Genomic DNA, 26,695 nt, shown 5'->3' on the forward strand with positions numbered 1-26,695 from the left:
TAATTTGCCCCTCAATTTATCGATTTGTAGAGTCTTGAGTGCAGATGAGTTCTTTGGTGGATTAAACAAAAAAAAAAAAACAAAAAAAGAAATAACATTCTTTCCTATCTAGGATGAGAGGTTTTTGAGACTTAAATTTGAATGTGGCCCTTCTGTACTTGCATCCCAAATTAGCTGTATTCTAATAGGCGGATTTGCTTCCACAGCCTCTGTAGTTTGTACCTAATTGCAAACGTGTTGTGAATACTTTGCATCCTTTTGCAAATCACATCAACAAACTGAAAGAAAGCACGCTTACACCAACATGCACATGTAAGCACTGTCTTTTGTGCGTGTGTGCTGATGTTCCATTATTAGCGTTTTTTACAATATTCTTTCATTTTCTCCCTTCCATTATTATTTGTTTGAGGATACTCTCAGCAGCTTTATTAAAAAAAAAAAAGTACAATCATCTTCAACCAAATTGAGGGAATACTTTCATGCTAAACACTGCACAATTGTACATGGAGTTTAGCATCTTCAACAGCTCTGCTAGCAGACAGAAATAAAAAAACGGGGAGAAGAAGGGCATGTATATGTCATCCTTATGTGTTTGATTTATTTCTCTGAAAGAAAATCTGCTTTCATAATGCAGTTGTCAAGCACTGCATGTATTGCTGGGGAGTTTTGTGTTCCTACAGAAATGTCTGTAATCCTTCTGCTACAGAACATTGTAGTATGAGGGTCAGTTCAAAATGTTACGAGATTCCCTCCACCTTCCCCAGATACAGTAATTTCTTTGTTGTTTGTACAAGATTTTCAAGATCATTGGAAAGAATGTGAACAGCGAGAGACTACTGGGCTAATATATAAAAACATGGATGAAGATCTTTTCCCTCCCAAACTGATGGTAGCATTTGATGTGCACAGCAGAGTTACAGTCTCGATTTGAAGGAAGAATAGTGCCATCTGGTGATCCCTGGCAAAGGCTTTTCCGCACCTAAAGCTGTAGGATCGTAATGCATGGTATTAAAGTTTCTGTTCAGTTGTACCATTGCTGTTATATTATACCCTTTCCTGAAGCACTGACTCACTTTAAGCGGTTACCTAACATTAGGTATCCTAGGTAGTGTGCTCATTTATGGAGTATTCGTGCTCTAGCTTTGAATATGTGCTCAAACCAGCTGTTCTGTAATTTTCTCATTGGCATCCCTGCTATGAAGCTCTCATCCCCTTTTCCTGTTGTGATTTTCACTTCTGCAGCTGGATGTCCTCACAGCTGTGCTGCGTAGCCCCCTCTCCTGCCCTCTCTCCTTTTCCTGTGCTGTTGACCCCGTGAGACACTAGCGGACCATCCGGGAGGCAGTAACCCTTAGAAAGACGAGTGACATTTTGGGCTTCCTTGCCCCATCCCTCTGGGAACTCCCAGTCTGCATCAGTTGGTTTATAAGTGAGGCAGTGGCTCCATTCCAGCAGAAGACCTGCGCTCTGATCTCCTTTCTCTTTACGTTCTCATCAGTAACGAAGGGCTGGCGTCAGATCATCACCGATGCTGCCGTTGCCCGAGGGGAAGCAGAGTTCAGCCTGCTGCTCTGGAGCCGTGTGGGGTTTTGCATGGCTGTCAGCTTGGTGCAGGGAGAAAAGGTTGTGTTATGTTAAAGGTGGATTCATAAATTGTTTATACAGAGCTAAACGAACATCATTTTATAAGCAAAAATAGTTACTGTGTGTGGTTAGAAGTCTGCTAATAGACAGGTTTTATTTAAAATAATTTATTCTGTGCACTTGGTGAAATGTCCTTTAACTGGTTCTCATTTAGGCTGATCGCATAAGCAAACCCTTAAAGCAGAGTACAAACCCCTGAATTATATGTAGAGTCAGAACATGATTTTATCTTTTTTGACTGGTTACTAAGTACACCCAAATCCACATAAATCAGGTTTCAGAGTTGAAGTCCTATTTGTAACTTGTGTGTTTGTTTTTAGCTGGCATGGGCTCGTATGGTTCTCTTTATATGCAAAGGATTAGCTAGTCTTTAGAGACAGCTTTTGATTTGCATTTTCTTCTTTGTTTAAAAAAAGGCCAACTAAACGTTAGCTCCAATTAATTCCCCTCCCCCCATTTAAACTGAGCTACTAACATGTTTAAGTGTGAGGTATATTACTATGGCTATGTATAGAATTGGATCATTATATAGTTAGTCATTATATAGTATAATTAAAGGCGTATTTGTACCATGTTGGAGAAATCCCATCCTAATTGAAGGCATCTTTCCTAAAAAGCAGGACAAAGTGGGACCTCATCACGCTGCCTTCTTGTGCCACCTTGATTTTATTGACAGGAAATCAAACACATTTCTTTGATCTGTCAGTGAAGATAAAAAAGGCAAGTGAATGAAGTGTTGTGCATGTTTAATTTGGTCGGGTATTTAATTTTGCTTTAATATCATATAGAATGTTTCAGCTGTACTCTCTACAGCAATTGTAGCTTGCATTAAAAGAGGAAATGGATACAAATAAATTTGTACTCAGATTAAGGGCAGTCTTCACGTTACTGGCAAAATGCCAGCATGTTGCGTGGCATGAGCAACGATATACATTTTCTGCTCTATGTTAGCATTTTGCTAGGAATGATAGTAATTAAAAGAACAAATAATTTAACTGAAGTAATTTTTCTTTCTAGAGAAGGTTGCTTCCTAATGTTATTGCCAAAAATCTCACCAAATGCATTAGGAGCAGAAGGGGGGTGTACAGAGAGAATTGATTAGTAATTTTTTTTTTCTTTTTTTTTTTTTTTTTTTGCTTTAATAGGGCAAATGGGGTATCTGGGGCCACTTGTAACACTCAGATTGAAGCAGTCAGGGAGATAATACAGAAGTAGGAAGACTGAATCTATATGCTTCATCAGCTGATTTGTCAGAGCACTGTATGGCAAACAATTTTGCTTGTGGTCTGTTTCAATTTGTTAACAAATATTTTTACATAAAACATTGCAATGAGAGATGTGCGTGACTCTTCAACAAGGTCAGTGGTATGAAGTCAAGCATTTTCTTGTGATTAAAGTGGTCTTTTATCTTTGTTGCTCTGAGTTTAACCACCCAAAGTTAAACTGACTATGAGGGGAGACCTTTAACTTCAATATCCTGCATTAGGTCACCAGTGTTCACAAATCTGAATATTGAAGTCACCTCCGGGGTCTAATCCATTATGGATCAGTCCCATTTAAGTCAACAGTGAGCCTCTGACTGCGAGAGACACACTAAGCCTCTGCAGAAGTCTGATGCAGCAAAAAATGCAAATGCGGGCATCAGGCTGTTCTGCAGGACAAGAAGTCATAACCTTTTTGAAAAAACTGAGTAACTTTGTTTCAGCATTTTCAAAGTGAAGAATTAAGTTTTGCAAAGTTGATATGACTTCTTGTTCCTATCTTTTAATAAAAATGCTTTAAAATTGCTGAAGCAAAGCCAAAACAAGCCCTTTCAGTTCCCAGAAATTCCAAACCCAATAATTTTTCTGTCAGGTTACAAAATATTTTTGGTGTTTGTCTAAAGTTGTGAATACAGTGAGAATCCTTGAGCTGCCTAGTTTGAACTGCTATTTCTTGTTTGTGAGTACTGCTGTTCTCTGTGTAAGAGAGCTCTATGGTAAACTCGTGTGATTAGAAGTGAAGTGTCATCACCAGATAGCTCAATGCTATGTGTACTGATTAATAGGATTCCTCCTGAGTTAAAATACCAAGGGTTTGTACTGATGTATCTTTTAAAGTGGTTGATCTTCAGTGTTAAAAGAGATATTTGTATGTTGATACTGCTTTTCTATACCTCCTTTTAAAAATTCAGAGCAGCCTTTTAACCCATCTGCCAGGAAATGTGAACTTCTGTATGGTTCTAATCACCATTTCCAGCTGTTTTGAAACTGGCCCTCGTTGTGTCCTCCTCCTTGATTTCAACTTGTCATTACGTCTTCCTCTTCTTCTGGTCCTGCCTTTCCGTATTTGCCATACATTCCCATACTCCTCCATGCTTCCGTACATTTCCGTACGTCTACATACTTCTCTGTGCTTTTCTTGCCTTCAAGGACAGCTCGAACCCTGGGCTGATACTGATAACGCCTGGTGGTGGCTGGTGGCTGGGTTGTGCACTGGACCTCTCTTCTGATGCTGGCGGGCTTCACCCCTCGGGAGCTGGTGCCAGGGTTGCACGTGGCGTGCCAGCTGGCCGGGCAGCGAAGGGTGCTCTGTGCGTTGTTGACCCTCTTGGCAGAGCTTGCCCAGTCTGTAATCAATCATTTTGTTGCGGAAGAAGTGAAATGTTTAGTTATTTATGTACCTGCACGTGCACGCATCCAGGCAGAGGTACCTTATTACTTGTCTGAAAAGTAGTAACTGTCAGTGCTGCAGGTGACTTACCCATCGTACAGTGCTGCTTATTTTGCATTGATCCTGTGGTCATGTAGGACTTCATAGTTATTTTATAGCAGCACTGTAACAGCATGTGTTTCTTCATTGTCGGCAGAGGTAGTAGCACTTTGGGCCTTTAGATTTAATGGTGTGTCTGCTGTGTCAGATGGTTTCTATGCTAAGAAGGAAGTGATGATTTAAGTGGGCTGCATTCACTTGTTCTCTTTTAAATGAGATTTCAATGTTTCTCTTGTGACAGTTCAGTAACAGTCCTAGTGATAGGGTTTCAGAGGGTCATCTTGTCCCTCAAAATTCAGCCTACCTACTCCACTCAGTAGTAGTAAGGGCTTCTATTGCACTCCCTGGTACATCATCACTCATTTCTTGCTGGAGTAGATTCAGATGAACCACTAAAGTTCAGCTTCACAAGGGGATTTAACATTTTAAAAAAACATGTGTAACCCACAGTTGATTTTTTTCTTTTCTTAATACCTACATCCAAGCAGAAAACATAAGTCACTGTAGAAATAGAAATCATTGTCTGTTTGGGTTGCCAGCGTAAGCACCAATGCTTCATGATCTGTGTCTGTTTTTTGGTCTCTATGGTTCTGTTGCCTTTTGTAAACGAGAAGCCGATGCTGTTAAATTTAGATTTGAATTTGAATCCGAGCTTTCCAAAAACACAGAAGTGTTCGGCCCTCATCAAAAAGTGCAGACCCTGAGCCAGATAGTCAAAGTTCAGAATGGTGAGATATTCGTGGTGCAGAAGTACAGATTGTATCGATCTCTAATTAGAATTGAGAAGCAGCCAGCATATCATAATTAGGGGTATTGTATGCATTTTCTTTTTTTCTTTTTCTAAAATGCAAGTCAAGAACTGCTTACAACCTAGAAGTCACAAGTTGAAAGTAGGACTTTTCTTAGATTAAAACTGTGCACAGGACAAATCAGTCACCAGTTTCGTGAAAGAAATTAGTGATTGCTGAGGTTGCTTTAAAAGTCCTAGAGCCTGTAGCATCCAGTTCGTAGATTATAGGCCAGAACAGTAGTGGCTGAAAATGGCCACCTTATGCAGGCATTGACCTATTGTTGTGATCAGCCGTATACCTGATATCTCAGCAGGCAATTTTTTTTCTCATTTGTGACAACACAGGCAAAATAAGCCTATAGTATAAACTAACCTAGTGTGTCTTTAAGTTGATCCTTGCGGGTCAAGGATGAAGTAGGTTGGAAGCAGTCCTCAGGGCTTGCTGGTCTGTCAGCTTATATCTGTGCTAAGTGAAAAAAATAATTTTAATATCATAGAAGACATGTAGAGGATAGTGTTTTACTTTTCTTGTATATTAATTACTGTTTCTCTCTGTTCTGATCTTCATTGAAGTGTCTGCCTACAAGTAATCTAGGAGAGGTGGGGGATTTTCACATATAGTGCATGCTTAGTGTGCCTTTTGCAGGTCCTGGCTTTAGATGTTGAAGTAGCTTGTACTTTAGAGAAATTACATCTCTGCAGCACTGATGATGAAGTATTTGGGGGCTGCAAGTCCCTAAGGCTACAGTTGCTTTTTTTGAATGAGTCATAATATAAGAATCCAAAGCCAAGTCTTAAAGAAAAATGATTAATTCTTTTCACAGAGGAGTTCATTAGTGACATAAAGTCATGAGAAAGAGGAGGAGGCATCTGTAACGCTAGATGGTTATTAACTGGTATTAGTGTGAGAGCTTTAACTCAGGAGAACTAAAATAATGCAAACCACAAGGTCTGATGGAGAAGAAAAAAGTGTTAAAATTTGACCAATTTGATTGGAGTGAGGCGATCACTTGACTTTCATGAGCACAGGATTTATCCTTTTTAAAAGGTGCAGAATATCTCTGCCTGCGTTTGGCTTCAGTGAAAGCATCTTCTAAAAAATGGGCCACTAAATATCATTGGTGTTCTTGGTCACCTGGAGAGTTTCATGAGATCTTCCTGCTCCTGTTACTACATCATATGCAAAACATGGCCCAAGATATACATCTGGGTCCTGCTGTCATTTCCAAATCCCTGTTGTAATTTCAATAAGAACAGACTGAACTTTAAAGGCGCTGTGTCTGCAGCTTCACTGATGATTATTTCCTACTTTCTAATTTTCTTTTTATTCTGGTTTTCAACACTCAAGTGAACAGTTCTTAAAACCTCACTGAATTTGCTTTTTTTCCAGTTTATTCCCCTGATGGCAACTCCTTTTTAGAATTTAAAAATATGCTTGACACTCTCTGTAGCAATTCTTTATCTCCCCCCCCAATCTTTCATCTTAATTTAGAGGCTGCATTTATTTGCATTATGTTTTTAATGATATTTAGTAATGCTGTTCTGCTTAATACTGTTAAACAGTCCTTAGTGAAGGACTGAGGTGGATGTGAATCTTTAGATGGGATAATTTTCATATGTATTTCTGTAACTTGCTGCTAATTGTGATGTTGCTTCTCAAGTTGCATCCCGAAAGAGTCTGAGATATATTGAAAGGGAGAAAATATGGCAGTATATGGCTCCTTTGGCTTTGCTCTAGTGTAACTGAGACTGTCGAGTTGAAAATGTGGGAGGATTAGTTAGTACGCAGGAGGCAGAATGGTGATTATTGCTTTCAATGGATCTTTTTTTAACTCATGCTGTGTATTTGGCTGCTCTGTTTTAGTTCACCGTAGAATTAAAATAGCTTCCCGTGCTAAGCAGGCAGTTGGGATATTGGAGCTGTAAACTCAAACGGGTAAGATCACCAGGTATTAATAGATGACATATCTTCCACTGTGCGTGCACCCAGCGTCCCGCTCCTGCTGGGTCCCAGCTGGTGTTGCTGCATCTGAAGTTGAGACTGAAGACAGTTGTCACTGTTTTCTTCGCATGAACGCAAACTATCAGCTTCAAGCTACCAATTTGTGACCATCTGATGTACAAATTGAAGAACAATAATGTAAGACAATTGAGGACAGTCTCTGAAGTACAGAATTGTTTTCCTCAGTCTGTGTTATTCAAAGCAGATTTGAGCCCCATTTAGAATTTAATTTTTCCCATCTGCTGTGTTTTAAAGGAAAGTAGTAATTTTTAAAGTTCTGAGTTTAGTTGAAGCAGTGTCTACTTTTTAAATAATAAACCCTGACTGTTTGTGACTGACTCTGTGATCTGCTCTACGTCGTCAGGTAGTTCTTCAGGCTGGGATAGTCATGACAGCTTAAGGTTTTTAGGCAGCCAAATCACATGGAAAGTCCCTTGGAATTGGGTGACTGAGTCCCCGAGGCTCTGCCGAGAACATCAAACATCAGCGTCAGAGTTTCCGCAAGGTTTCCAAGCTGTGACCGGCGGCTCTGGGCCAGGAAGTTCACCCTGTGCTCTCCCCTCCTTCCAGGAGCTGCTTTCCCTGGATCCTCCTCGCAGGATGCCTTACGCAGAAGGTCACCAAAACTCTCTGAGTATCTTCATTTGAACTGGGATTTCCCCAGGAGCCCAAGGCAGAGCGCCTGTACGGCTGGTTCCAGCTTGCCCCTCACCGTTCTTGCGTGCCGCGGAGTGGCGGTGGTGCTAACCACACCACATGGTCTGGGCAACAACCCTCTGCCCCCATCCCCTATGCTTTCTGGGGTTTTCCAGCAGCAGCCGAGATACTTGTGCTCTACTGTGGCAGAAGGAAATGTGGAAAATTAGGTACTACTTTATGTCAGTACCAGTGGAGTTAGTTAATTTGACGTCCTTTCTGTCAGATATAAATGGTGGGGAATTCTGTTGCGTTGGGTTCTGTCCAGTACTTGCATCCACACGGGTGCAGACTTTCCTAGTCTGTAGGTCTTGAATCTTACCAAATCTAATCATCCCACTCCTTGAGATGATTTCTGCATCTATATTTTTGTTGTTGTTGCTTGGTTGCCAACAACCACAAACAGATTTTCTTTTGGTGCGTGTTACAAATCTGGGAAAGCTTGCTAGGTGACCTGAAAGCAAGAACTGATCGTTTCCCTTGAAAGTTACAAATGGCACCAAAGCTGCTTAGGACTAAAATGTATTCTCTGTTTCTCTCTCTCTCTTTTTTAAAAATTCATAATGCTTATCTGTGAAAACCTTGAAGCCATGCTTTCCTGAGGGCATGTCGGTTTGTCTGTTGTGTATGATATGCAAAAGAATCTCCTACTTTTTTTTTTTTTTAAATGTAGATGTCTTTGCTAAAGCTGTGAGACAGACTTCTCTCTGAGCAGCTGTGGCCCATCCAGGGAGATGCTCACCCAAGCCTGGGCATTGAAGAGAGGAGCAGTCATCGTGGTGTTATCAGTACTAATGATTACCCTGACATCGTCACTCAACAAGAGGGAAGAATAATTGAGGTGTAAGTCTGAGTTGCAGACTGACAGGGCAGCTTGGATTAAATGTGATCCTTTGCCACTTGGGATGTTGAGCACAGAGCACAAGGCCACGTGGGCAGCGTGTGGAGGTGTGCGCGCTTAGGGCAGGCAGCATCCTCGGGCAGTTTGGTGGCTGGTTTCTGACAACCCACAGAGGTCATGCAAGGCTAGCTTTGGTTTTGTTTTTCCCAGGGGCTATATAATTAAATCTGGACATATCAGGACAAGGAAAGCAGAAGGCCTTGTTGTACCTTCAGTGCCTGCTGCAGATTAAATGGTATCAGTTTACTAAGAATTTTTAGCATGGATAAAACACTCCAACAGTGTTCTTGTAAATGTCTGAACAATTTTTCTCAAACGCTGAAATAATTCACCCCAGACACAAGTCTGGCACAGGCTGTTTCAGTCTGAGCTCTTTGGCTGACAAAGCTATCATGAACTGAAAGGTCCTGTAATGGAAGAAGTTCAGTCAGCTGTAGCTGTGAGCTTTGTGAATGGTGTCACCTAAGATAGAGGTGCAGGATGTGGCGATGGCAACTGCAGCTGCAGACAAAATTTGCTATAAATGGTGATACATTCCCCTGATCTTAGAAGAAACGAAAACGAAAAAAAAAAGCAGCATTTCCTCAAACAAGTGCCTCTTTCTGAAAAGCTCCAAATTAATTATTTGCAAAGTTTGGCATTACTCTGAATAGATGAGATGTTAGAGCCATTTAAGAACGGTGTTGCTTTCATCCTGGTTTTCTAAAGAAAATAGGCTTATGTGATCATGCTGTCTGACGGTTTCAAGCAAATTTGGCAGATGGGCGGAAGCATCGGAGATTACTATCTTCCTAGGAATTTTATGGCAACCTATGGGATACCAGAGGAAGGTCCAAATTAGCGGCCTTGCTTGGTAGTAGATGACTGGCAGTTTAACACAGTGAGAGATTATGGAGAGAGAGACATGTAAACCTGCTCATCAGCGTGCACATAGCCCCCAGCGCAGCTGCCTCCTCCTGGCCACAGGGCTATGCTGAGGAAGGGGGTCGTTGCAATACAGTGAGTGCTGAGGGGACCAAAAATATAGCTCTTCAGTGATCCCCATTTCATTAGATTCTCTGTTTGCAGAACTAATTTAAAAAATTTCCTCTGGCTGCGCTGTGATCCTTGGATTCTGACATCGTGCTGGTGAGTGCTCTGGCTATAGACGCAATGTGTGTGGCAGTCATGACATTTTCTGCTCTGCAGATCAGAGTTCAATGCAATCGTTACCAGGAAGGTCTGCTTTGTTATGGTGTTGCCTTCCCAAACGCCATATAACCAGGGTCAAAACCGTAGTTGTTATGGCTCACGCAAGATCCAGAGTCTCCCCTCATTATCATAGAATCATAGAATAGTTTGGGTTGGAAGGGACCTTTAAAGATCATCTAGTCAACCCCCCTGCAATGAGCAGGGACATCTTCAACTAGATCAGGTTGCTCAGAGCCCTGTCCAACCTGACCTTGAACGTTGCCAGGGATGGGCCATCTACCGCCTCTCTGGGCAACCTGTTCCAGTGTTTCACCACCCTCATTGTAGAAAATTTCTTCCTTATATCTAGTCTAACCCTACCCTCTTTTAGTTTAAAACCATTACCCCTTGTCCTGTCGCAACAGGCCCTGCTAAAAAGTCTGTCCCCATCTTTCTTATAAGCCCCCTTTAAGTACTGAAAGGCCGCAATAAGGTCTCCCCAGAGCCTTCTCTTCTCCAGGCTGAATAACCCCAACTCTCTCAGCCTTTCCTCATAGGAGAGGCGTTCCAGCCCTCTGATCATTTTCGTGGCCCTCCTCTGGACCCGCTCCAACAGGTCCATGTCTGTCTTGTGCTGAGGGCTCCAGAGCTGGATGCAGTACTCGGGCTCATCTTTTGTGCTTCAGTGTCTGGTTTATGGTTATGTGGCTCTGGGTGCTTTAAAGAATCAGCAGCAAAATCAGTGATTGCATTGCTGATTAGGAAAGGTTTTCTTTGATCAATGTGATGAGTTAAGGGGAAGGTGCTATATTCAGTCCTACCAAAGAATATGCTTTACAGAGCTTGCAGCTGGTCCACCGTCAGGGAGCAGTGACATTGCTGTGCTTCATGAAGGTGGAGAAAAGATTCTCATAAATGTCCTGTTTGCTTGCCGGAGAAGAGAACACCCAAAATCTCGTGTTAGTACAAACTGAGAGTAAAACAAAAATACGAAGTCTGGGTACTCCAGTTCTGCAGCTTTAAATACAGAAAAGTGAAATGTCAAAGAATTGTACGCACACTTTTCTTTTCTCCTTAGTCATTCAGTGAAAGGTGGAGTAGTTAAGTCTGTGGCGCCTTTAAAATGATTCATTATTTCCATAGAAGCCAATTCATGTTTATCCTTCAAATCACTCTGTGGACATTAAAATAATGGAGAATTATATTTGCTTTTAATTTTGTTTCCAGACAGCTTGGCCTAAGCATTCATGATGTGACTTGGAAACTATATCGAATTGTGATTTATTGTTGCTCGTAATTGTGTGAAGATTGAAGATATGCTGGATGCTGCTTTTTTCCTTTCTTTCCTCTTTGCCTCCCCCATTCGTTCACTTAGAGAGTGTTCTTGAGTGTAACATGGTGAAAGGCCAGCATCTCTGCCTTCAGTGCTTTTCCCTGTACAAGCCACAGCAAATGAAGATTTTATTTTTTCTCTTACATGAGGCTGTGTGAAATGAATTGTGGTTTGTGTGTGATAACTGGTTTTTTTTTTTTTCCTTTCTTCTGTTTTTTCTTATTATGCTTAAGTTTTGACTGGTTTTATGTTGTCATGTCCCTTCTTGTAGGGTGGAGATAGAGCAGTATTTTTTAGTTAAGCTGGATGAGTTCAGTTTTGTGAGAATCATATGCAAAACACCAATGCGGGACAGGGGAAGACTTTTATTTGCAGTAAGACATCTGTTAAGTATAAGGATGTCCAGTCTGCTTCACGGGTGGGTCAACTGTTTCTTAACCAGGAACAATTTATAAACTAAATTTATGTATCAGGTCTTATGGAGAAAGGAATTTGTTATTCCTATTTTCCTAAATTCGGTTTTCCTACACAGTGTTATCCGCTTTTTCCCCTAGCGAGTAAAAAGCTATTCTCAGATTTTTATACATAATATAATTTAATTGAAGAAAACGAATGGGATTTTGTGAAATGTAATATAGAAGCCTACAGAAGGTTATGCAAATTATGAAAGTTTTTTTTCTAGCCATGTTACAGAATCCAGAACAAACTATTCAAACCTAAAAATTGTAAGTGAACATTAAAGTATACTAGAATATTGTTTGCATATTGCATTTAAGAGTGTTCCTTGAAGATAAGTTTCCTGCCCTGACAAAAATTGTCTGTGTGACAGTGGGACATGCTACTTGTGATTTGGTCCTGCAGTTGCAGCAGTATGTGCACTTCCTGGTACGTGAAAGTTTTCTTGCCAATTCCCAGTAAGCCCCCACCCATGCAAACTTAGATGATTGCACAGTTGGTGCTGTGAACTGTGCACGTCTGTCCCTGGTCTCTAGTGCATCCTATTGTGATCTTGCCATCTTATTTTTCATACGAGTTCTTTAGGGGAAAATCCTTTCTACTATTTTTGTACTTAAAAAGAAACCCCAAAACATACAGTAAGTGCATTTCGGCCCAGTTAGGAGTTCCAGGTGGTACCACAGCCTAAAACACCCACCCAAATGCCAGTTTAAAAAAAGAAGGGGGGAGGGAGGAAAGAAAGCACAAAACCAGCTAGTTTTTAACATTGTAAGGAATTTATTTTGCTCCTTACCTTAGTTATCAATCAGCATGTTTAGTTGATCTGGTTTTGCTTTTTGTTTCCAGCCTGTTTGCTTTCTCATTCTCAAGCTCTAGAGTACTTCAGTTATAGTCACTGCATGACATCGCTTAAATCAGAGTTGGAATGAAGTCACAAAGTGAGCAGTAAGCGAATCTCTTCCAGAATTTATGGGAGGAAACTGTATTCGCAATTATTAGCATAGATTGGTAAATGAATATTGACCAGTGTTAAATTAAGTTCACCTTAGCTTAGCTCTTTTGTTTTTTATTTTGTTTTATCAAGTTAGTTGTTTATTAGTGTTGATTGCAAACATGTTACTCATGCCTCTATTCCCAAGTATCCGGCCTTTGAGTTTCGATGAGTAAAGTGGTTTGGAAAGAATCCAAAAAAAAAAAATCAGTTCATGCAGAGGCTATGCACGTTAGTAGAAAACTACTTACAAAGTCTGAGCATGGATTTTGCATGCACTTTTACCCTAAAAAAAGACTCTGTGTGTGTATATGTGTGCACATGTGTGTATATGCATATATACAATTACATCAATCTAAAATTTTCAGTGATTTACCATCTTGCATAAATCTTTATATTGTTTCACATCACCATATGGATTTTATTTAAAAATTCCAGGTTTCCTTGACCTTTAGGGAAACACATTTTAGTTTACTTTCTGAGTAATGATTTGCAAAGCATACACAGTTCTCTGCTGTTTTGTAGTAGAGAATCAAAAAATAAAATATTTTTTGAAGTTTTCATGCATTCAATTTGTAGCTGTTTTTAGAAAATAGTAATTTAAATACCTGTCAGACTAGACTGATAGTACTCTAAAGTCATCCAGAGATAGATGAAATGTTCAAACTGCTCGAAAAAGCAACTGTTTTCCTGTATACAAGTTCTGTGCAATTAAATTACAACATGCAAAAAAAAAAAGGATGTGGTGTTAATGTACTGAAATTGATGGATTAGAGCAATGTTTACCCTCTTCTGCTTCTTTCTTGGAGAGGAATTTAAGCTTGGTCTGTTTTCCTTTGACATATGCTCTCATTCTAAGGATTCTAAGCATTGTGAGTATTTCAAACAATACTGTAACTATGATATATATAAGTACTGTTTAAAGCAGCTCACTACAATACAGTGATGTCTTTGAAATACTGTGTAAAGTGTTTTCACTCTGAAGTATTGTGCAATGCAGTATGTCATGTTGCACAAATTGGCAACTGTTGATGATTTCTGGTGACCCTGGCTGGGCTATGCTGGCAGGATATGCATCTCGTTTCAGCCCTGGTGAGGGACACTCAGCCTGCACCTCCACCTCCTTACAGGCATGGAGCTGACCTCTCTGGGTGTGCTTCTTGTGGGCGGGGTGGACGGCTGCATGGGTTTCGTGTGAGGTGTCAGTTGAAAGCATCTGATCTGCAGGTAGTGCCCTTTTGGTCAAAAGTGCAAAAGGTCCTGCCACCTTGCTGTAGGAATAGCTCATCTTGCAGAGGGTGAGGTGATATCATCTCTGCTATTGCTGAGCTCTGAAACCTTTCCCAGGTGCAAGGCACTCTTCCAAAGAGAGAATCGCTTCACTTCCACTGTGTTCTGCTAGGGCATGGGCTGCAGCAGTGTTACTCTGTGTTATGTATGTGAGTACCTAACTCGGTTTGAGAGCAGACTGTCCTTTTCAGTGAGGTGCTGGCACAGCTCAGGAGGGAGGATGCAGACCGGGTGTGTGGTGTCTCTCTTCCTGGGCTATATGGCCTCAGCACCAGCTCCTCGCATAACTCAGCATAGCCTGGCGTTTTAGACGGACAAATCTGCTGGGTCCCAGAGTCAAGGCAAGGGTCACCAAGATGTGAAAAGGCCTCCCCACACGTCGGAGGCCATGTGGCAGAAACACACCATTGAGTAGAGAAGGGCTCTCCCTCTCCCCACTTGGTACTAATCATGGAGAACAATGCTGGCTGCTTTGCAAAATATTAGTACTGCTGTACAAAATCTGGGCCTCTGCTCATGGCCCGCTGAGTCAGACTTGTTTACTTCATTGAAGTATTAATCTCTGTCTCTGATCGGCAGTCAACAGCTCCAGGCTCCAGGCTTAATAGAATTTCAAATTGTAGATTGTGCAGTTTTGCTGAAAATATGAGGCTTCTATCGCACTTTGGATGATGCATTCTCCCTCACTCCCCTTTGGTCTGTTTTTCAGGGCTGAGGTTAAGATAGATAATTAATTCCTCCCATCCCGAGCCTTTTTAAGAATTTTCTTTAGCATCTGCCAGAATCTTCTGCATGCACTCCTGAGAGGTTAAGCAATGAAAGAGCCATTAAATTAACTTCAGCCATTACTTTTTTTCAGTAGGATGAAATAGCACTTCATTATATCAAACAGTTTATGGTTTATTTTATTTGGTATCATGACAAAGAAAAGAAATGTGGGAAGAAGAGGCTGCTTTTCTGGTTGCATGAGAGGATGGTGAGTGAGGAAGCCTGTCTTCTGGTCCTGCGGCTTACCTCTGTGTTAGCAAGTAGAACATGAGGAGTGAATCAGTGGAGTGAAACAGCTATTGCTAAGGGCCTGATGTCCACACTACACAATTGGGAAGATAGTGGGGAGAGGTTTAGCTATACTTAGCTAATATATCACTTTCCTTAGAAATACTTTGCTATTGCTTGTAAAGCCTTTTGTGAGAACGAAGCAGTGTCAAGCTCTGTTACGCTGTTCTTTGATGTGTTGTGAGGTCCATAAATGCTATCACTGGTGAGTCACTCCTGGCCAGGGCTCTGATCTCTCTCCTGCTAAGCAGTCTGCCCAATTCTCCGTGCTATGTATTTGCCACTCCAAGAAACCCGAATGCTCTTTTCATAGGCATAACTTCCCCATTTGGAAAACTGTATCTTAGATTTTTCTAAGAAATACGTAAAAACAAATTAGTACAAAATCTCCTGGAATGGTCTGTCTGGCAAACTGCACGTATACCTGCTGAAAAGTCCCAAATAGTAGCAGCAGGATTGAGCTTATGTGTCAGAAACACGGCAAGGGAAAAATGGTCGGTCTTGGAGTGTCTTGAATTAGCGATTCCATGTAGAATTTATGGTGATTTGTGGTGCACCAGCTAGTGAGGCTCAAATGTCACTGCTGCATTGAAAGTTCATATGCCTCCTGCCTTCCTAGTTGTTCTACTTCTGTGTGCATCTAGTATCACTGTTCTTCTAGTAGATTTTAAAGATCCTCAGTCTTTTGCAATTGTATCGCATAGCTGTCAATTCACAGACTTGACAACTTTCCTGCTTTTGGCAATAGACTCTTTCTTTTAGTGGCAATATATTGCACTACTGGGTTTTAGGACAGATGGTAGTTGGAGCTGCTGAATGTCGGGAAGTTCTGGAGAAACTCCAAAGATGCATTTATGGATCAACCTTCTTGTGCATGCACTAGAAGCCCAGTGCTACAGCTGTGTTAGATTACCTGTGTGCGTGATGAATGGACTACACGTATGAAGACAGTTTGCCTGGGCCACAGTTGCTTTGCAGTATGTCATTTACAGATCAATTATATATATGTACTGAGTAGGGTGTGCAAGATCTGCCAGTGATATAAACTGCTCCTTGGTATTATTTCTGCTTATGCATCACTTTAGTTAATAATTCTTCCTGAATGATATATGTAAAGTAGGTATATATTTCAAACCCAAGAGAAAGTAAGGACTACCTGAATTGGTCGTACAAGTCTGTAGAGTAACTATTCTTATCACTTCTGTCTGAATAAAATAAAGATTGGAAGATCCACTTTTTACTCTATTTCAATTTTGATGTAGCTGCCCAATATGCAATTGCTTGGAGAAGAATGCTGTTGCCACTGTACCAGAATGCTGTATTTTAATAACGTGGAGATATTTTTAAAACCTCAGTATATGCTTGGGATTCATTTTATTCATCTAAGCATAAGCATTGAACATCAGTTGTTCTAGATGCCTCTGTAGTTAGTAGAAAGGCATCTCTCAGGAGAGACTCCTCCCATCCTAAGCTATGTCTCCAAAATTCTTTGTGCAAATAGCCCCTGGCTATTGACTATGTCTCTGTAGGGAGCCTGAACAATTCATTCAGATGGGCTAAGTCAGCTGCGGATAGTGAAAACTGGGAAATCAGGTATGATGAAATTCCAAACTCTTTGCGGACTGTGAGCATTATGCCTGATGATCGATCTATTCAGCGTGATTCTCCTTCTTTAAAGAATTATTTCACGTTATTGTTTTTCCAGTCTGTGGGTAACCGCTTTAACAAAAGTTGTGGAGAGAGTTCACCACAGCTTTAGATACTGCTCAGCAGGTTTTTCATTTCTATTGTCTTATATGTATTATTTTTTTTCTTCTTTAGTCTTCTGGTACCAGTATCACAGTGGATATCGCTGTCATGGGAGAAGCACATGGGCTCATTACAGACCTTCTGGCAGATCCTTCGCTGCCCCCCAACGTGTGTACTTCGCTGAGAACAGTGAGCAACCTGCTTAATACGCAGTTAACCTTCCAGGCCATCCACAAGCCAAGGGTGAACCCTTTGGTGTCCTTCAGTGAGAACTACACCTGCTCTGACTCAGAGGAATGTCCGGAGAAAGGAGAGAAACTAGCTATTCCCAAGGTGAGTACTGGACCCTGTCTATCGTCTTGTAACTTGGCTCTCCCTAAAGGGACAGCACTGGACTAGCAGGAGATGTCACTGGGCTTTTTGCTTGTTTGCTTCAGATTAACATCTTATGCACTAATCATACTCTACTGTAAAAGGACAGCTAAAGTAGACTGTTGGTTTCACAGTAAGATAATTCCTGTGTATCCTTCAACTCATGGCCAGGTTAACTTTGGTTCAGGCATCTTTAAAAGATGATGTTCGACACGGGATAGTTCACATAGATAGTGCGCATATTTCCTCACAGGTGTTGGTTGGAGCTTGAGAGAGAAGAAAAGATAGGGAGCAGAGCAAGCCAAAGCCTTTCAACATCCAGACTCACAAGTCTGCCCCATTACTTCTCACATAGAAATCTCCCTCCCACTCTAAAGACTTGAGCCACTGCATGTGGGGTGACTATCCTAGTCAATGAGCAGTGGGGAATTAAGTAGTAATATGAGGGACCTTTTTGCCCACTTTGAAGATTGGAATTTGAAATTCTGTATGAATTTCAGCCTCTTCTTCCTTCCCTTCGCTAGAGGTGTGAAACCTACAGAAATCAATGAAAAAGTCTCTATTGATGACTTCCAGGTGCTTTGGATCAAGTTTAAAATGTTGTATAACAAACAAACAAACAAAAAAGATCACCCCGATACTTAGTATGACAAATGTTGTGAGCTTGTGAGAAATGATCTTGAGAAGAAAAAGAAAATTCAGCGAAAAAAATATATATTACTGCCTTGACAGATGGCTTTATGAATGCTCAGGCATCTGACAGGAAATAACCAGTGTTAACTACCCACATTTAGTAAGTGAACCACTACAAAGAACATATCAGCTTTGAAGTAGTTAGAATTGCAGGTTTGTTGCTAATTAGCTGTCCTGAAAGGCTTACATTTCACTTTTGAAACTAAACCAAAATACTTTTGTCCTGCAATCTCCTTTGTAAAATTAAATTTGCACAGGCAAATGCTTTTAAGTTTTAACAGTTCAAATGGCACAGCCAGCATTCATTCCTGCATTTCCCAGCATCTGAATTGCAACACTTGTGATGCTTTTTTTAATATATTTTAGTGTAATGATAATTATTACCCTATTTGCCTATGTAGCAGCTGTATATGTGAAATGGATGTTCACAGGTTGTTAAGCACATTTTCCAGTTTATTTTAGTGTACATGTCTATAACGGCTGTACTCTAGGCTCTGAGGGGAAGAGTTACATGGAAGAACACTGCCATCACACGAGCAAACACAGTGAACAGATACCAGTTTGCTGTTGCATAATACCTAGTGGGGAGGGGAGAAATGAAGGATGAAGAAATGAGTTAATGCTACAGAGGACTAATTTGACTGAAGAATTCACTGACCTAACTGTATTATGGTTCATAAAACTAATAGTTTGCAGTCCTTTATTTGTCTAAATACAGATTTAGCGTCTTTACCTTAAGCATCTGACACTGAGCATTTTGGGAAAGGAGATAATATGTTAACGTCTTTATCTGTAAGTTTGAGCTTCAGAACCACAAGTGTCTTCCATCTCATATCTCTTAACCCTCTGGCAAGGTCAAAGCTCTCCATCTCTCCATCACAGAGACATATTTATTAAAGTTCTCAATTATAAACACTTCACAAGAACTACAAGAGAAGCATCTTAGAAAATTATAGCATCTGCAACAGCAAATCTAGATCCACAAAGACTCTCTATCATCATCCTTTATTATCTCTGTGTGCTTTCAAAAGTTTGGAAAAACAATGTGAGTCCTATTAGTGTAGAAAAGGAATTCCGAGTCAGGTGAAAGAAAAATGCAGGGTGGTCAAGAAAAATCTGCTGTAAACAGTGATGCTCTCTCTAAACTTTTCAGGAGACATCATATCCCAGAGCATGAAAGTTTTATTTCAGTAAGTGATCTTTGGATTGGGTAGATATAGCAGGAAAATAAGTTGAAGCTCCCCTCCCTTATTTTTCTCACAGCCTTTCTCGCCTTGAATCTCTGATTCTGAGCGTTCAAGACAGTTTAAATCACAGAATAGTTGAGGTTGAAACTACATCTGGAGATTGTCTCGTCCAGTCCGGAGATTGTCTAGTCCAGTCCTTCAGCTCAAGGAAGTTGAGCCTGTAGCAGGTTTCTCTAGGCTTAACCTAGAGCACGTTGCTCAGGAGGATGTCCGCTTGGGGTTTGAGTATCTCCATGGATGTAGACTCCACGACCTCTCTGGGCAACCTCTTTCAGTGTTCAATCATCCTCACAATAAAAAATATTTTCTTACATTTAAATGGAATTTCCTGTATTTCAATTTGTGCCCCATTGGCTCTTGTCCTGTCACTGGACACCACTGGAAAGAGCCTGGCTCCATCTTTTTTACACCCTCCCTTCAGGTATTTATATACATTGGTAAGATCTCCCCTGAGCCTTCTCTTCTTAGACTGAGCAATCCCAGCTCTCTCAGCCTTTCTTTTTATGACAGGTGCTCTAATCCCTCAGTCACCTTTATGGGCCTAATGACTTGTTTAAGTGCCTTTGGCCACATCATATAAGACCAAAATTTTTAAAGAGCACAACCAACATTGGCTGACTCCAGTGAGAGCTCCAAGCGTTGAACATCTGTGGCTGTGGGACTGTGGATATATATGGTTTTTTAAACTTGAAATAGGGAAGATGGTCCAGACCGTCCAAACATTTAAAGCACTGGCTGTGTTGATTTCAATAGAAGGTAGGCACCATGATACCTGGGAGAATTCAGATTTAAGGTACCTCGCTAGGTGTTGTCAGGCAGAATTAATCAAATGGAAGTGTTTTTCTTCTGCATGTTTAAAATTTTTGTAAGCCTGTATAAACTCTAAGCAAGTGATTTCTCTCCAGCGCTTACGGAGAAGTTTGCCTCCAGGACTGCTGAGAAGGGTGTCCTCAACTTGGACCACAACAACATCAGCCACAGGATTACCTACGCTGGAGCCAGCTCCAGTGAGAAGGGATCGCAGTGCCAGCATCAAACCTCATGAATCATCTTCATCCAGGTTACAAATTACCTCTTCTCTTTTTTATGTCTCTGGGCAAATTTCTTTGGTTCTGTGTGATGATGTCCCTTATTTAAAAGTGCTGAGTATGTTAGAACTAATTACTCATGTTTCTTTAAATTGGGTTGCCAAAGAAGTGCCATTCCCAATTTTAGTCAGATTATGCCAAAACTATTCCTATTATTGGGAAGCAAAATGGGAAAAAAAATTTATTTATGCTAGCAAAGTGCAGAATTGCACAATAAAATTGGAAATAAGGCAAGATATCTGGTTAGAGTCTTCTTGATATGCAGCAGTTTCTTCCATGGGTATTGCCCAGCCAAGGAAAAATTCTAACAAGTAACCCAGCTGCTGAACATCACTTCTAAGAACACACCTAGTGATGTGGTCCTGTCATTAAACCAGGTCATAAAGCACTTCTGCATCCTCTAGAAACTAACTTCTAGAACTGTGAGAATAAAGTTCAGGTCCCCTCCCCACCTCAGCGAGGGCTATCATCTTGGTGGATGAGGAGAGAGCATGGAAACATCCTTTGCTGCAGGGAAAGGAAGAGCAGAGCAAAGGCACCGAATTCAAGAAGAAAATTTAGGGATGTGATTTCAGAAGACTTACATGGTCTTCTGCAATTCAAAATTTGGTGCTGGTAGTGGAGAAGAAGACAGGACCTGAGAAGGTCCAACATCCCTAGTGTTTGCTCTTGGATAGCTTGGGTTAATGTAGCCCCAGAGCACTGGCCTTTCTTCCGGAGTTGTAAACCTTTCCCACAGAGGAGGCTCTTGTACAGGGAGCCTGGGTGCTCAAGGTAGCCAGCAGAGTACACTGAATGTCTGGTGCAAGAAAAATACGTGGTTAGCCAAAGTTCCCTTTGTGAGGAGTCCCATGTATCTCAGTAGAAGTAAATATAAAGAAGCTATAACCAAATGGAAATGTTCTTCAGTCACCGGCCTGTGGTTCCCAGGGTGCGTTTGATTTATACTGTTGATCCCAGACTCTCACGTAGTATGTAAGCATCCTAAGATGGGAATCAGAGGGAGAAGGAGAGCAATTAAATATTATTGTTGGTCCTTTTCTATGGTTGTTATATAACTCTGCATGATGAGCCAACTAAGCAGGCTATCAATTCTTCCTACATTTAATGTCGCCAATTGTGTAATTATAGCTCTGTCAAGCCTCCCAGCCTACTGTTTGCAGTTCTTCTTTTACAGTAGGAGAAACAATGTGTATTCCAGAAAGGGGAAAAATGAATCCTATAAGTCTAGCTTTAAAAATTTTGGCAGAGCAATACAGATTTGCTTTCAAGGAAAAGAATTTTGAACTGAAGGGAAAAAAAAAATTCTTGATTGTCTGCCACTTCCTCTGTACCAAATTCAAGCATGCCACAGGTCACAGAGAAAGGAACATTTCATGGCTTGAAGGGTAGGAGAGGAGAATGACACTGGAATTGCCCTGTGGCAGATTCTGCAGTTACAAAATCTGCAACGTGTTCCTCTGGGACATCACCTCTGGATTTCTATAGTCACATATTTGCAAAAATCCTGCTTAAATCTCTGTTTAAGATTAGTAATCCTGTATTCTTCCATCCCCATGTCACTAAACTGGTAAGACATGGTCCTCTTATAGCTTCAAATGATTTGGGAAAAATAATAGAGCTTCCACATTCCTTCTCTCAGTCACTTCTATATCCAGTGGTTCTCCCTTAAGAAATCAAAGGATGTGGTTTGGGGTTTTTTGTTTTGGTTTGATTTTGTTTTTCTTTACAGTGGGCCAGTGTGTTATATTCTTCCTGTCAATTAAAAAACAGAACCACAAAATAAAACAAACAAACAAAAAAATTAAAAAAACAGCTGGATTCTTTATTTCTCTTACTTCACCACAGATTATAGGAATTTGGACCAATGAAGACAACCAGCAAATATTTTTGTAGGTAGTACTTGTTCTTCCAAAACAATAAGGTGTTTGTGGAGTTAAGAGAATGTTACATGCTTTTTTCTTTCAGAATGCTCCCCCCCCGCCCCCCCGCCCAAGTTTTTTTTCAAGTTCAGCTGGGACTAGGCTGCTTTAAAAGGCTGCTTCTGCCTTCATCTCATCACTTGGATGTGAGGCTGTGAGGAGAAATGTGGAGCCTGAGAGTCCTAGCGGATCTATCCAGAGAAGTCACGGGCCTCATGATAAGAGCCAATGCCATGTCCTTGCAAGCAGCTGACATTTGATGAGTGTCATTCGGGAAAACAATGATAAATACAATTCTCCTGCTTTACAGAAGTATTTGCCCTCTTCTGGTACACAGAAGTTATAGCCTGAAGGCCAAAAACATGCGCCCATCCTGTTGTAGGAGACCAGCATTTGTTCCCCACACACACAGACACATGCACCCTGTTTTCCTTCAGTGAGTTTCTCTTGGATCAGTGACCAATGTCTTCAGGGTCTGTCATTAGGATTTTTTTTGAGATGCAGCATGCATTTCAGTTGGCTAGAGCATGAAGTGCTTTGCCCAGAGAAGAGGCACACCACTAGCAAACAGCAATGCAGGGCTCTTCCAACCTCCTGAGGAGCTCCTCCAGTGCCCAAAGGGTTACTGGGTATCTGCCTTGGCGGTTGCAGCAGAGGAGTCAAGGAGACTGGTTTTTCATTTACACTGAGAACTTCTGGCTGTTGTAAGGAGGCGTTAAAAGAGAATATAAATTTAACTTATTTCAAGTCAACTTTTAAGCCTCTTTGTACTGTCAGAACAATATAATGAAGACATCTGTGTATAAATAAAGTGAATAGGCCTGAGCACTGAAGGAAGTCCAGCTTTGGAGTGTCTGCATTGTAGATATTTTTGCTGAATACAATACTGAGCGCCTCACAAATAGCAGTTCAGCCAGCAGATAGATGCTGTTTTCCTCGTCAGGTTTTGTGCTATCTCAGTATCGCATACTTCTTGCTGTGGCTCCTAACTTCTTAAGATCTGCCATTTAGGCTTTTTACTGTGTCGAACGATGCTTGTTTGTGCCCTGGTTTTGCAGCGCTGACTCCTGGAACAGCTCAATTCTGATGACAATCACAAAGAGCAGGTCCTTCTCCACCTCCTACGCCATGTCTTCTACCAACCACCTGAATGCCAAAAGGCAGAGCCGGCAAGGTGAGTGGGCATCTGTGGCTCTGTCAGGCATGCTTATCTGCTTCCCCATGACTAGCACATGCAGCTGCTTTTGGTCTCTGTCCAATCTGTGTCTTTTCTTATTTTTCCATCAATATAAATGTAGTTATTTCCTTTATTTAAAAAGAAAACAGTGGCTTAAGATGTTATAGCTCATAGTGATGCCATTGTAAATGTTTTGACTTTTATGAGTTATAGAGGTTAGTCATGACATGATGTGGCAAGTGCGGTACTAAATCGTGTTGTGATTTATATCCATGTAATTCCCTTGACTACAACAGGGCTGAGAACAGAGTGTTTTCTATAACATTTGTTAAATTAACTGTCTGTGTATATTGCCTGACTGAGATTTGTTGAAGCACAACCTACATAACGGCATTCAGAGCTGTAGGCAGCAGCTGACCTGTCTTACGCAAACACATCCAAGACACAGCCATTATAACTCAGAGGTCTATCTCTGTATATTTGTTATTGAGAAAGTCCAGGTAATTCTTACTGATTTTTAGAGATGAGAAATATGGGGGGTTTTACGCAGCATTTAGGGCCTTTAAAAAAATGACTCCTGTTTTAGCTGAGGGAAAGAAATTGAGAAGGTGACTTCTTAATTGGTAATGAAATGTGCAGTATGACAGGATGAATCAGTCTTAATCCATAGTAGCGTGGTTCTCTTCCCTGTACAAATGCAGGATACAGTAATGTTTACCCATACTTTAACTTGTAATTCAAAATGATCACAAGGCCTTCCTTTTTTAAATCAGCCTTTTTTTTTTTTTCCAAACATGGAATAACGTTGAGACAATGTTATTCGGCCACCCAGACATCAGATGGAAATTGATAAGGTGCCTAAGGACTGACATCAGAAAAGTCAGAGAACCCAAACTTAGAGATGGGTTTGAAGATATGGCTGCACAATTATTCTACATATCTAGCACTGTCACATCACATCTCCTTTTCAAACTGAAAAGTTTATTTAATCTCCTCTTGTACAGAAGCTGCTTTGTTATACCACAGTGAAGATTAAGTAACACAATATTATCTTAAAAGATGATAGGCATGTAGGCAAATGAATAAAATTGAAACTGGAAAATAATGGAGATATAGTACCAAGAATCCAGGAATTTGTTCTAGAACAAAACAAATCCAACTTGGACTTCTGATTTTCAGAGATGAACCCATTAACTTGAAAGGGGGGTGGGTGTGTGTGTGTAATATTTTATACATGGCAAATGAGACTTACCAACCCCATCAGTCAGTTTTACATTTAGTCTCTCCTGCTTCCAGAAAGTGTTAATAGTCATCTCTGTTGCTCAACAACACGAGCTCCCCAGTGATGAAGGGAGAGCTCCGTTCCATCACAAGCAATTCCTAGGGGCACTGATTCACAGGAGTAAAAATTTTGGTTCAGCATTTTATGCAGAAGACTGATATTCTGATGTTTTAGACTGTTTGCAATCATGCACTTTTAATTATAATTTGGTTTTGTGTTCCAGCTAAAGAATTGCTTCAATTTGCACTAGTTAATACAAATTAGACTTTTATATAATAGCTCCATTGGCAATATATAATAATTCTTGGTAGAAGTTGGTCTAGGTAAATCTGTTAATTTACAAAATGTGGCTTTAATTATGCGTGAAAGCATTAACATTTTAAAATATTGCTAACTATACCTATTTTGGCAAAATTCTGAGGTAAACTCCAGTGTTTTCATATGTAATTTCATATCACATTGAAGTTACTGTTTTATTTCTTCAACACTGCACATGTGTAAACGTTCTGGAGACTTAAGCAGATGGACGTACCTAAAAAAGTTCTCCCTGTATTGTTCATCTTCCCTTATGTTGATTGTTCAAAATTCCTTGCTGTAGCAAGACACATTTTCTCTCACTTTTGCCAATAAATGGTTAAATGTTGGATTATTGAAAGTAGGTTTGTATTTTTCTGGTAAAATTATTTCTTTTTGGGTACCTACTCTGGAAAATTACTCTTTCAAAAAAAAAAAACCACAACCAAACATATTTCAAGAGACAGGAGGCCAGACTAGCAGTAGAAAACCAGCTGTGATTAGAAACATTGTTGTGAAAATTGCTGTTTAAATTCCCAGGACTTGCTTTAAATAGTTGAAAGATGACCATATATACTGTATTCTCTAACAGTCATGAAGATTACCTGGTAACATATAGCTCAAAGATAGATAATAATCCAACTCAATCCCCCGTGCAACTAACAGACTGAAATGTTTCTAAAGACGTATTTTGTTGGATGGAAAGCAGAGATCTCAAAGGATTAGTAAATGTGAAACAGAGGCTTTCTGTATTTTAAAGCAATTTCCATATGTCATGGCCATCTGATAACTTTTTAATTGCTCTGTAGGCTGTAGGTTTCTGATCTCAAGACTAGCGTAATATCCTAGTTGCAATCATTAAATTAAGATAGTAATACATACCACATGTTTGCTGAAGAAATACTCTAATCAAAACTTAGGAGATGTTGGATATCTCAAAATTACAGTGTAGTAACTGTCAGAGATTATTTTTAACTCTTGGATTGTCAACAGTAAATCATATTTTAACCTCATATCACAGTAAGTTATTATCAGGAAAAACCACTGGAACTGTACACATATATCCTGCAAGGTTAGTATTTCCTAAACTTAGATCAATATATTGCCTTATTCTAAGATAATTTTTGTGTCTGGAATGTATTTAGATAGTGGGTACAATTCAAACATAAAACCAGTTAAAATTCCCGAGCTCTTTATATCATTTGGCTTTGAAGATGAACATGGTAAATGAACTGGGGCTGAGTTCCTACAAACTTTAGAACAAAGTTTGTACATGCATTTCCTTCTAAGAGAGATTATCTTTGCTCCCCTGCACTTTATTGTGAATGGGACCTTTTTGTCTGAGACTAGAAAATGTAAAGTGGATTCGAAGAGAAGGCAGCACTTTGTCTCAAACACTGGACTGGCTGATGCATTTCATCTTAGCAGTGCTTAAATAAGGGGACAGAGAGAACTACATCTTGCTAGTGTTCGCGCATGTGGATATTGGCAGTTTCTGATACACTAGCTTAGGAGTACAATACCATGTGGTACAGGTAACGATCACAAGTCTCCCATAGTGAGCTACAGATACTGAAAAATAAACTCAAGCTGCACAAGATCAAGGCCAAAATCTGTGAGGAATGCAGAAATGGCACCGTAAGTGCAATATTTTATATTTATATAATGTATGACTACTAAATATTGCTTTTTTTGGTTTATTGCTAGTCTTCACACATGTAGAAATTCAGATTTGCTGGGAATGTGTGTAGGCCTTTCTTATCCCTGCTTTACAGATGGAAACAGTGAAGT

General features: G+C 40.4%; 1 protein-coding gene across 1 annotated transcript in view; it reads left to right on the top strand.

Annotated features, from left to right (window-relative positions):
* Positions 1–26,695, top strand: part of PDE3A (phosphodiesterase 3A, cGMP-inhibited) — a 93,382-nt gene that overhangs the window by 34,502 nt on the left and 32,185 nt on the right. The window contains exons 2-4 of the mRNA XM_009573417.1: positions 16,902–17,162; positions 20,047–20,201; positions 23,210–23,325. Coding sequence (XP_009571712.1) covers positions 16,902–17,162; positions 20,047–20,201; positions 23,210–23,325 — 532 coding nt within the window. The remainder of the gene's footprint in view (positions 1–16,901; positions 17,163–20,046; positions 20,202–23,209; positions 23,326–26,695) is intronic.

The sequence above is a fragment of the Fulmarus glacialis genome, unplaced genomic scaffold (assembly GCF_000690835.1).
Source record: "Fulmarus glacialis isolate BGI_N327 unplaced genomic scaffold, ASM69083v1 scaffold13822, whole genome shotgun sequence".
In the NCBI taxonomy this organism is placed as follows: domain Eukaryota; kingdom Metazoa; phylum Chordata; class Aves; order Procellariiformes; family Procellariidae; genus Fulmarus; species Fulmarus glacialis.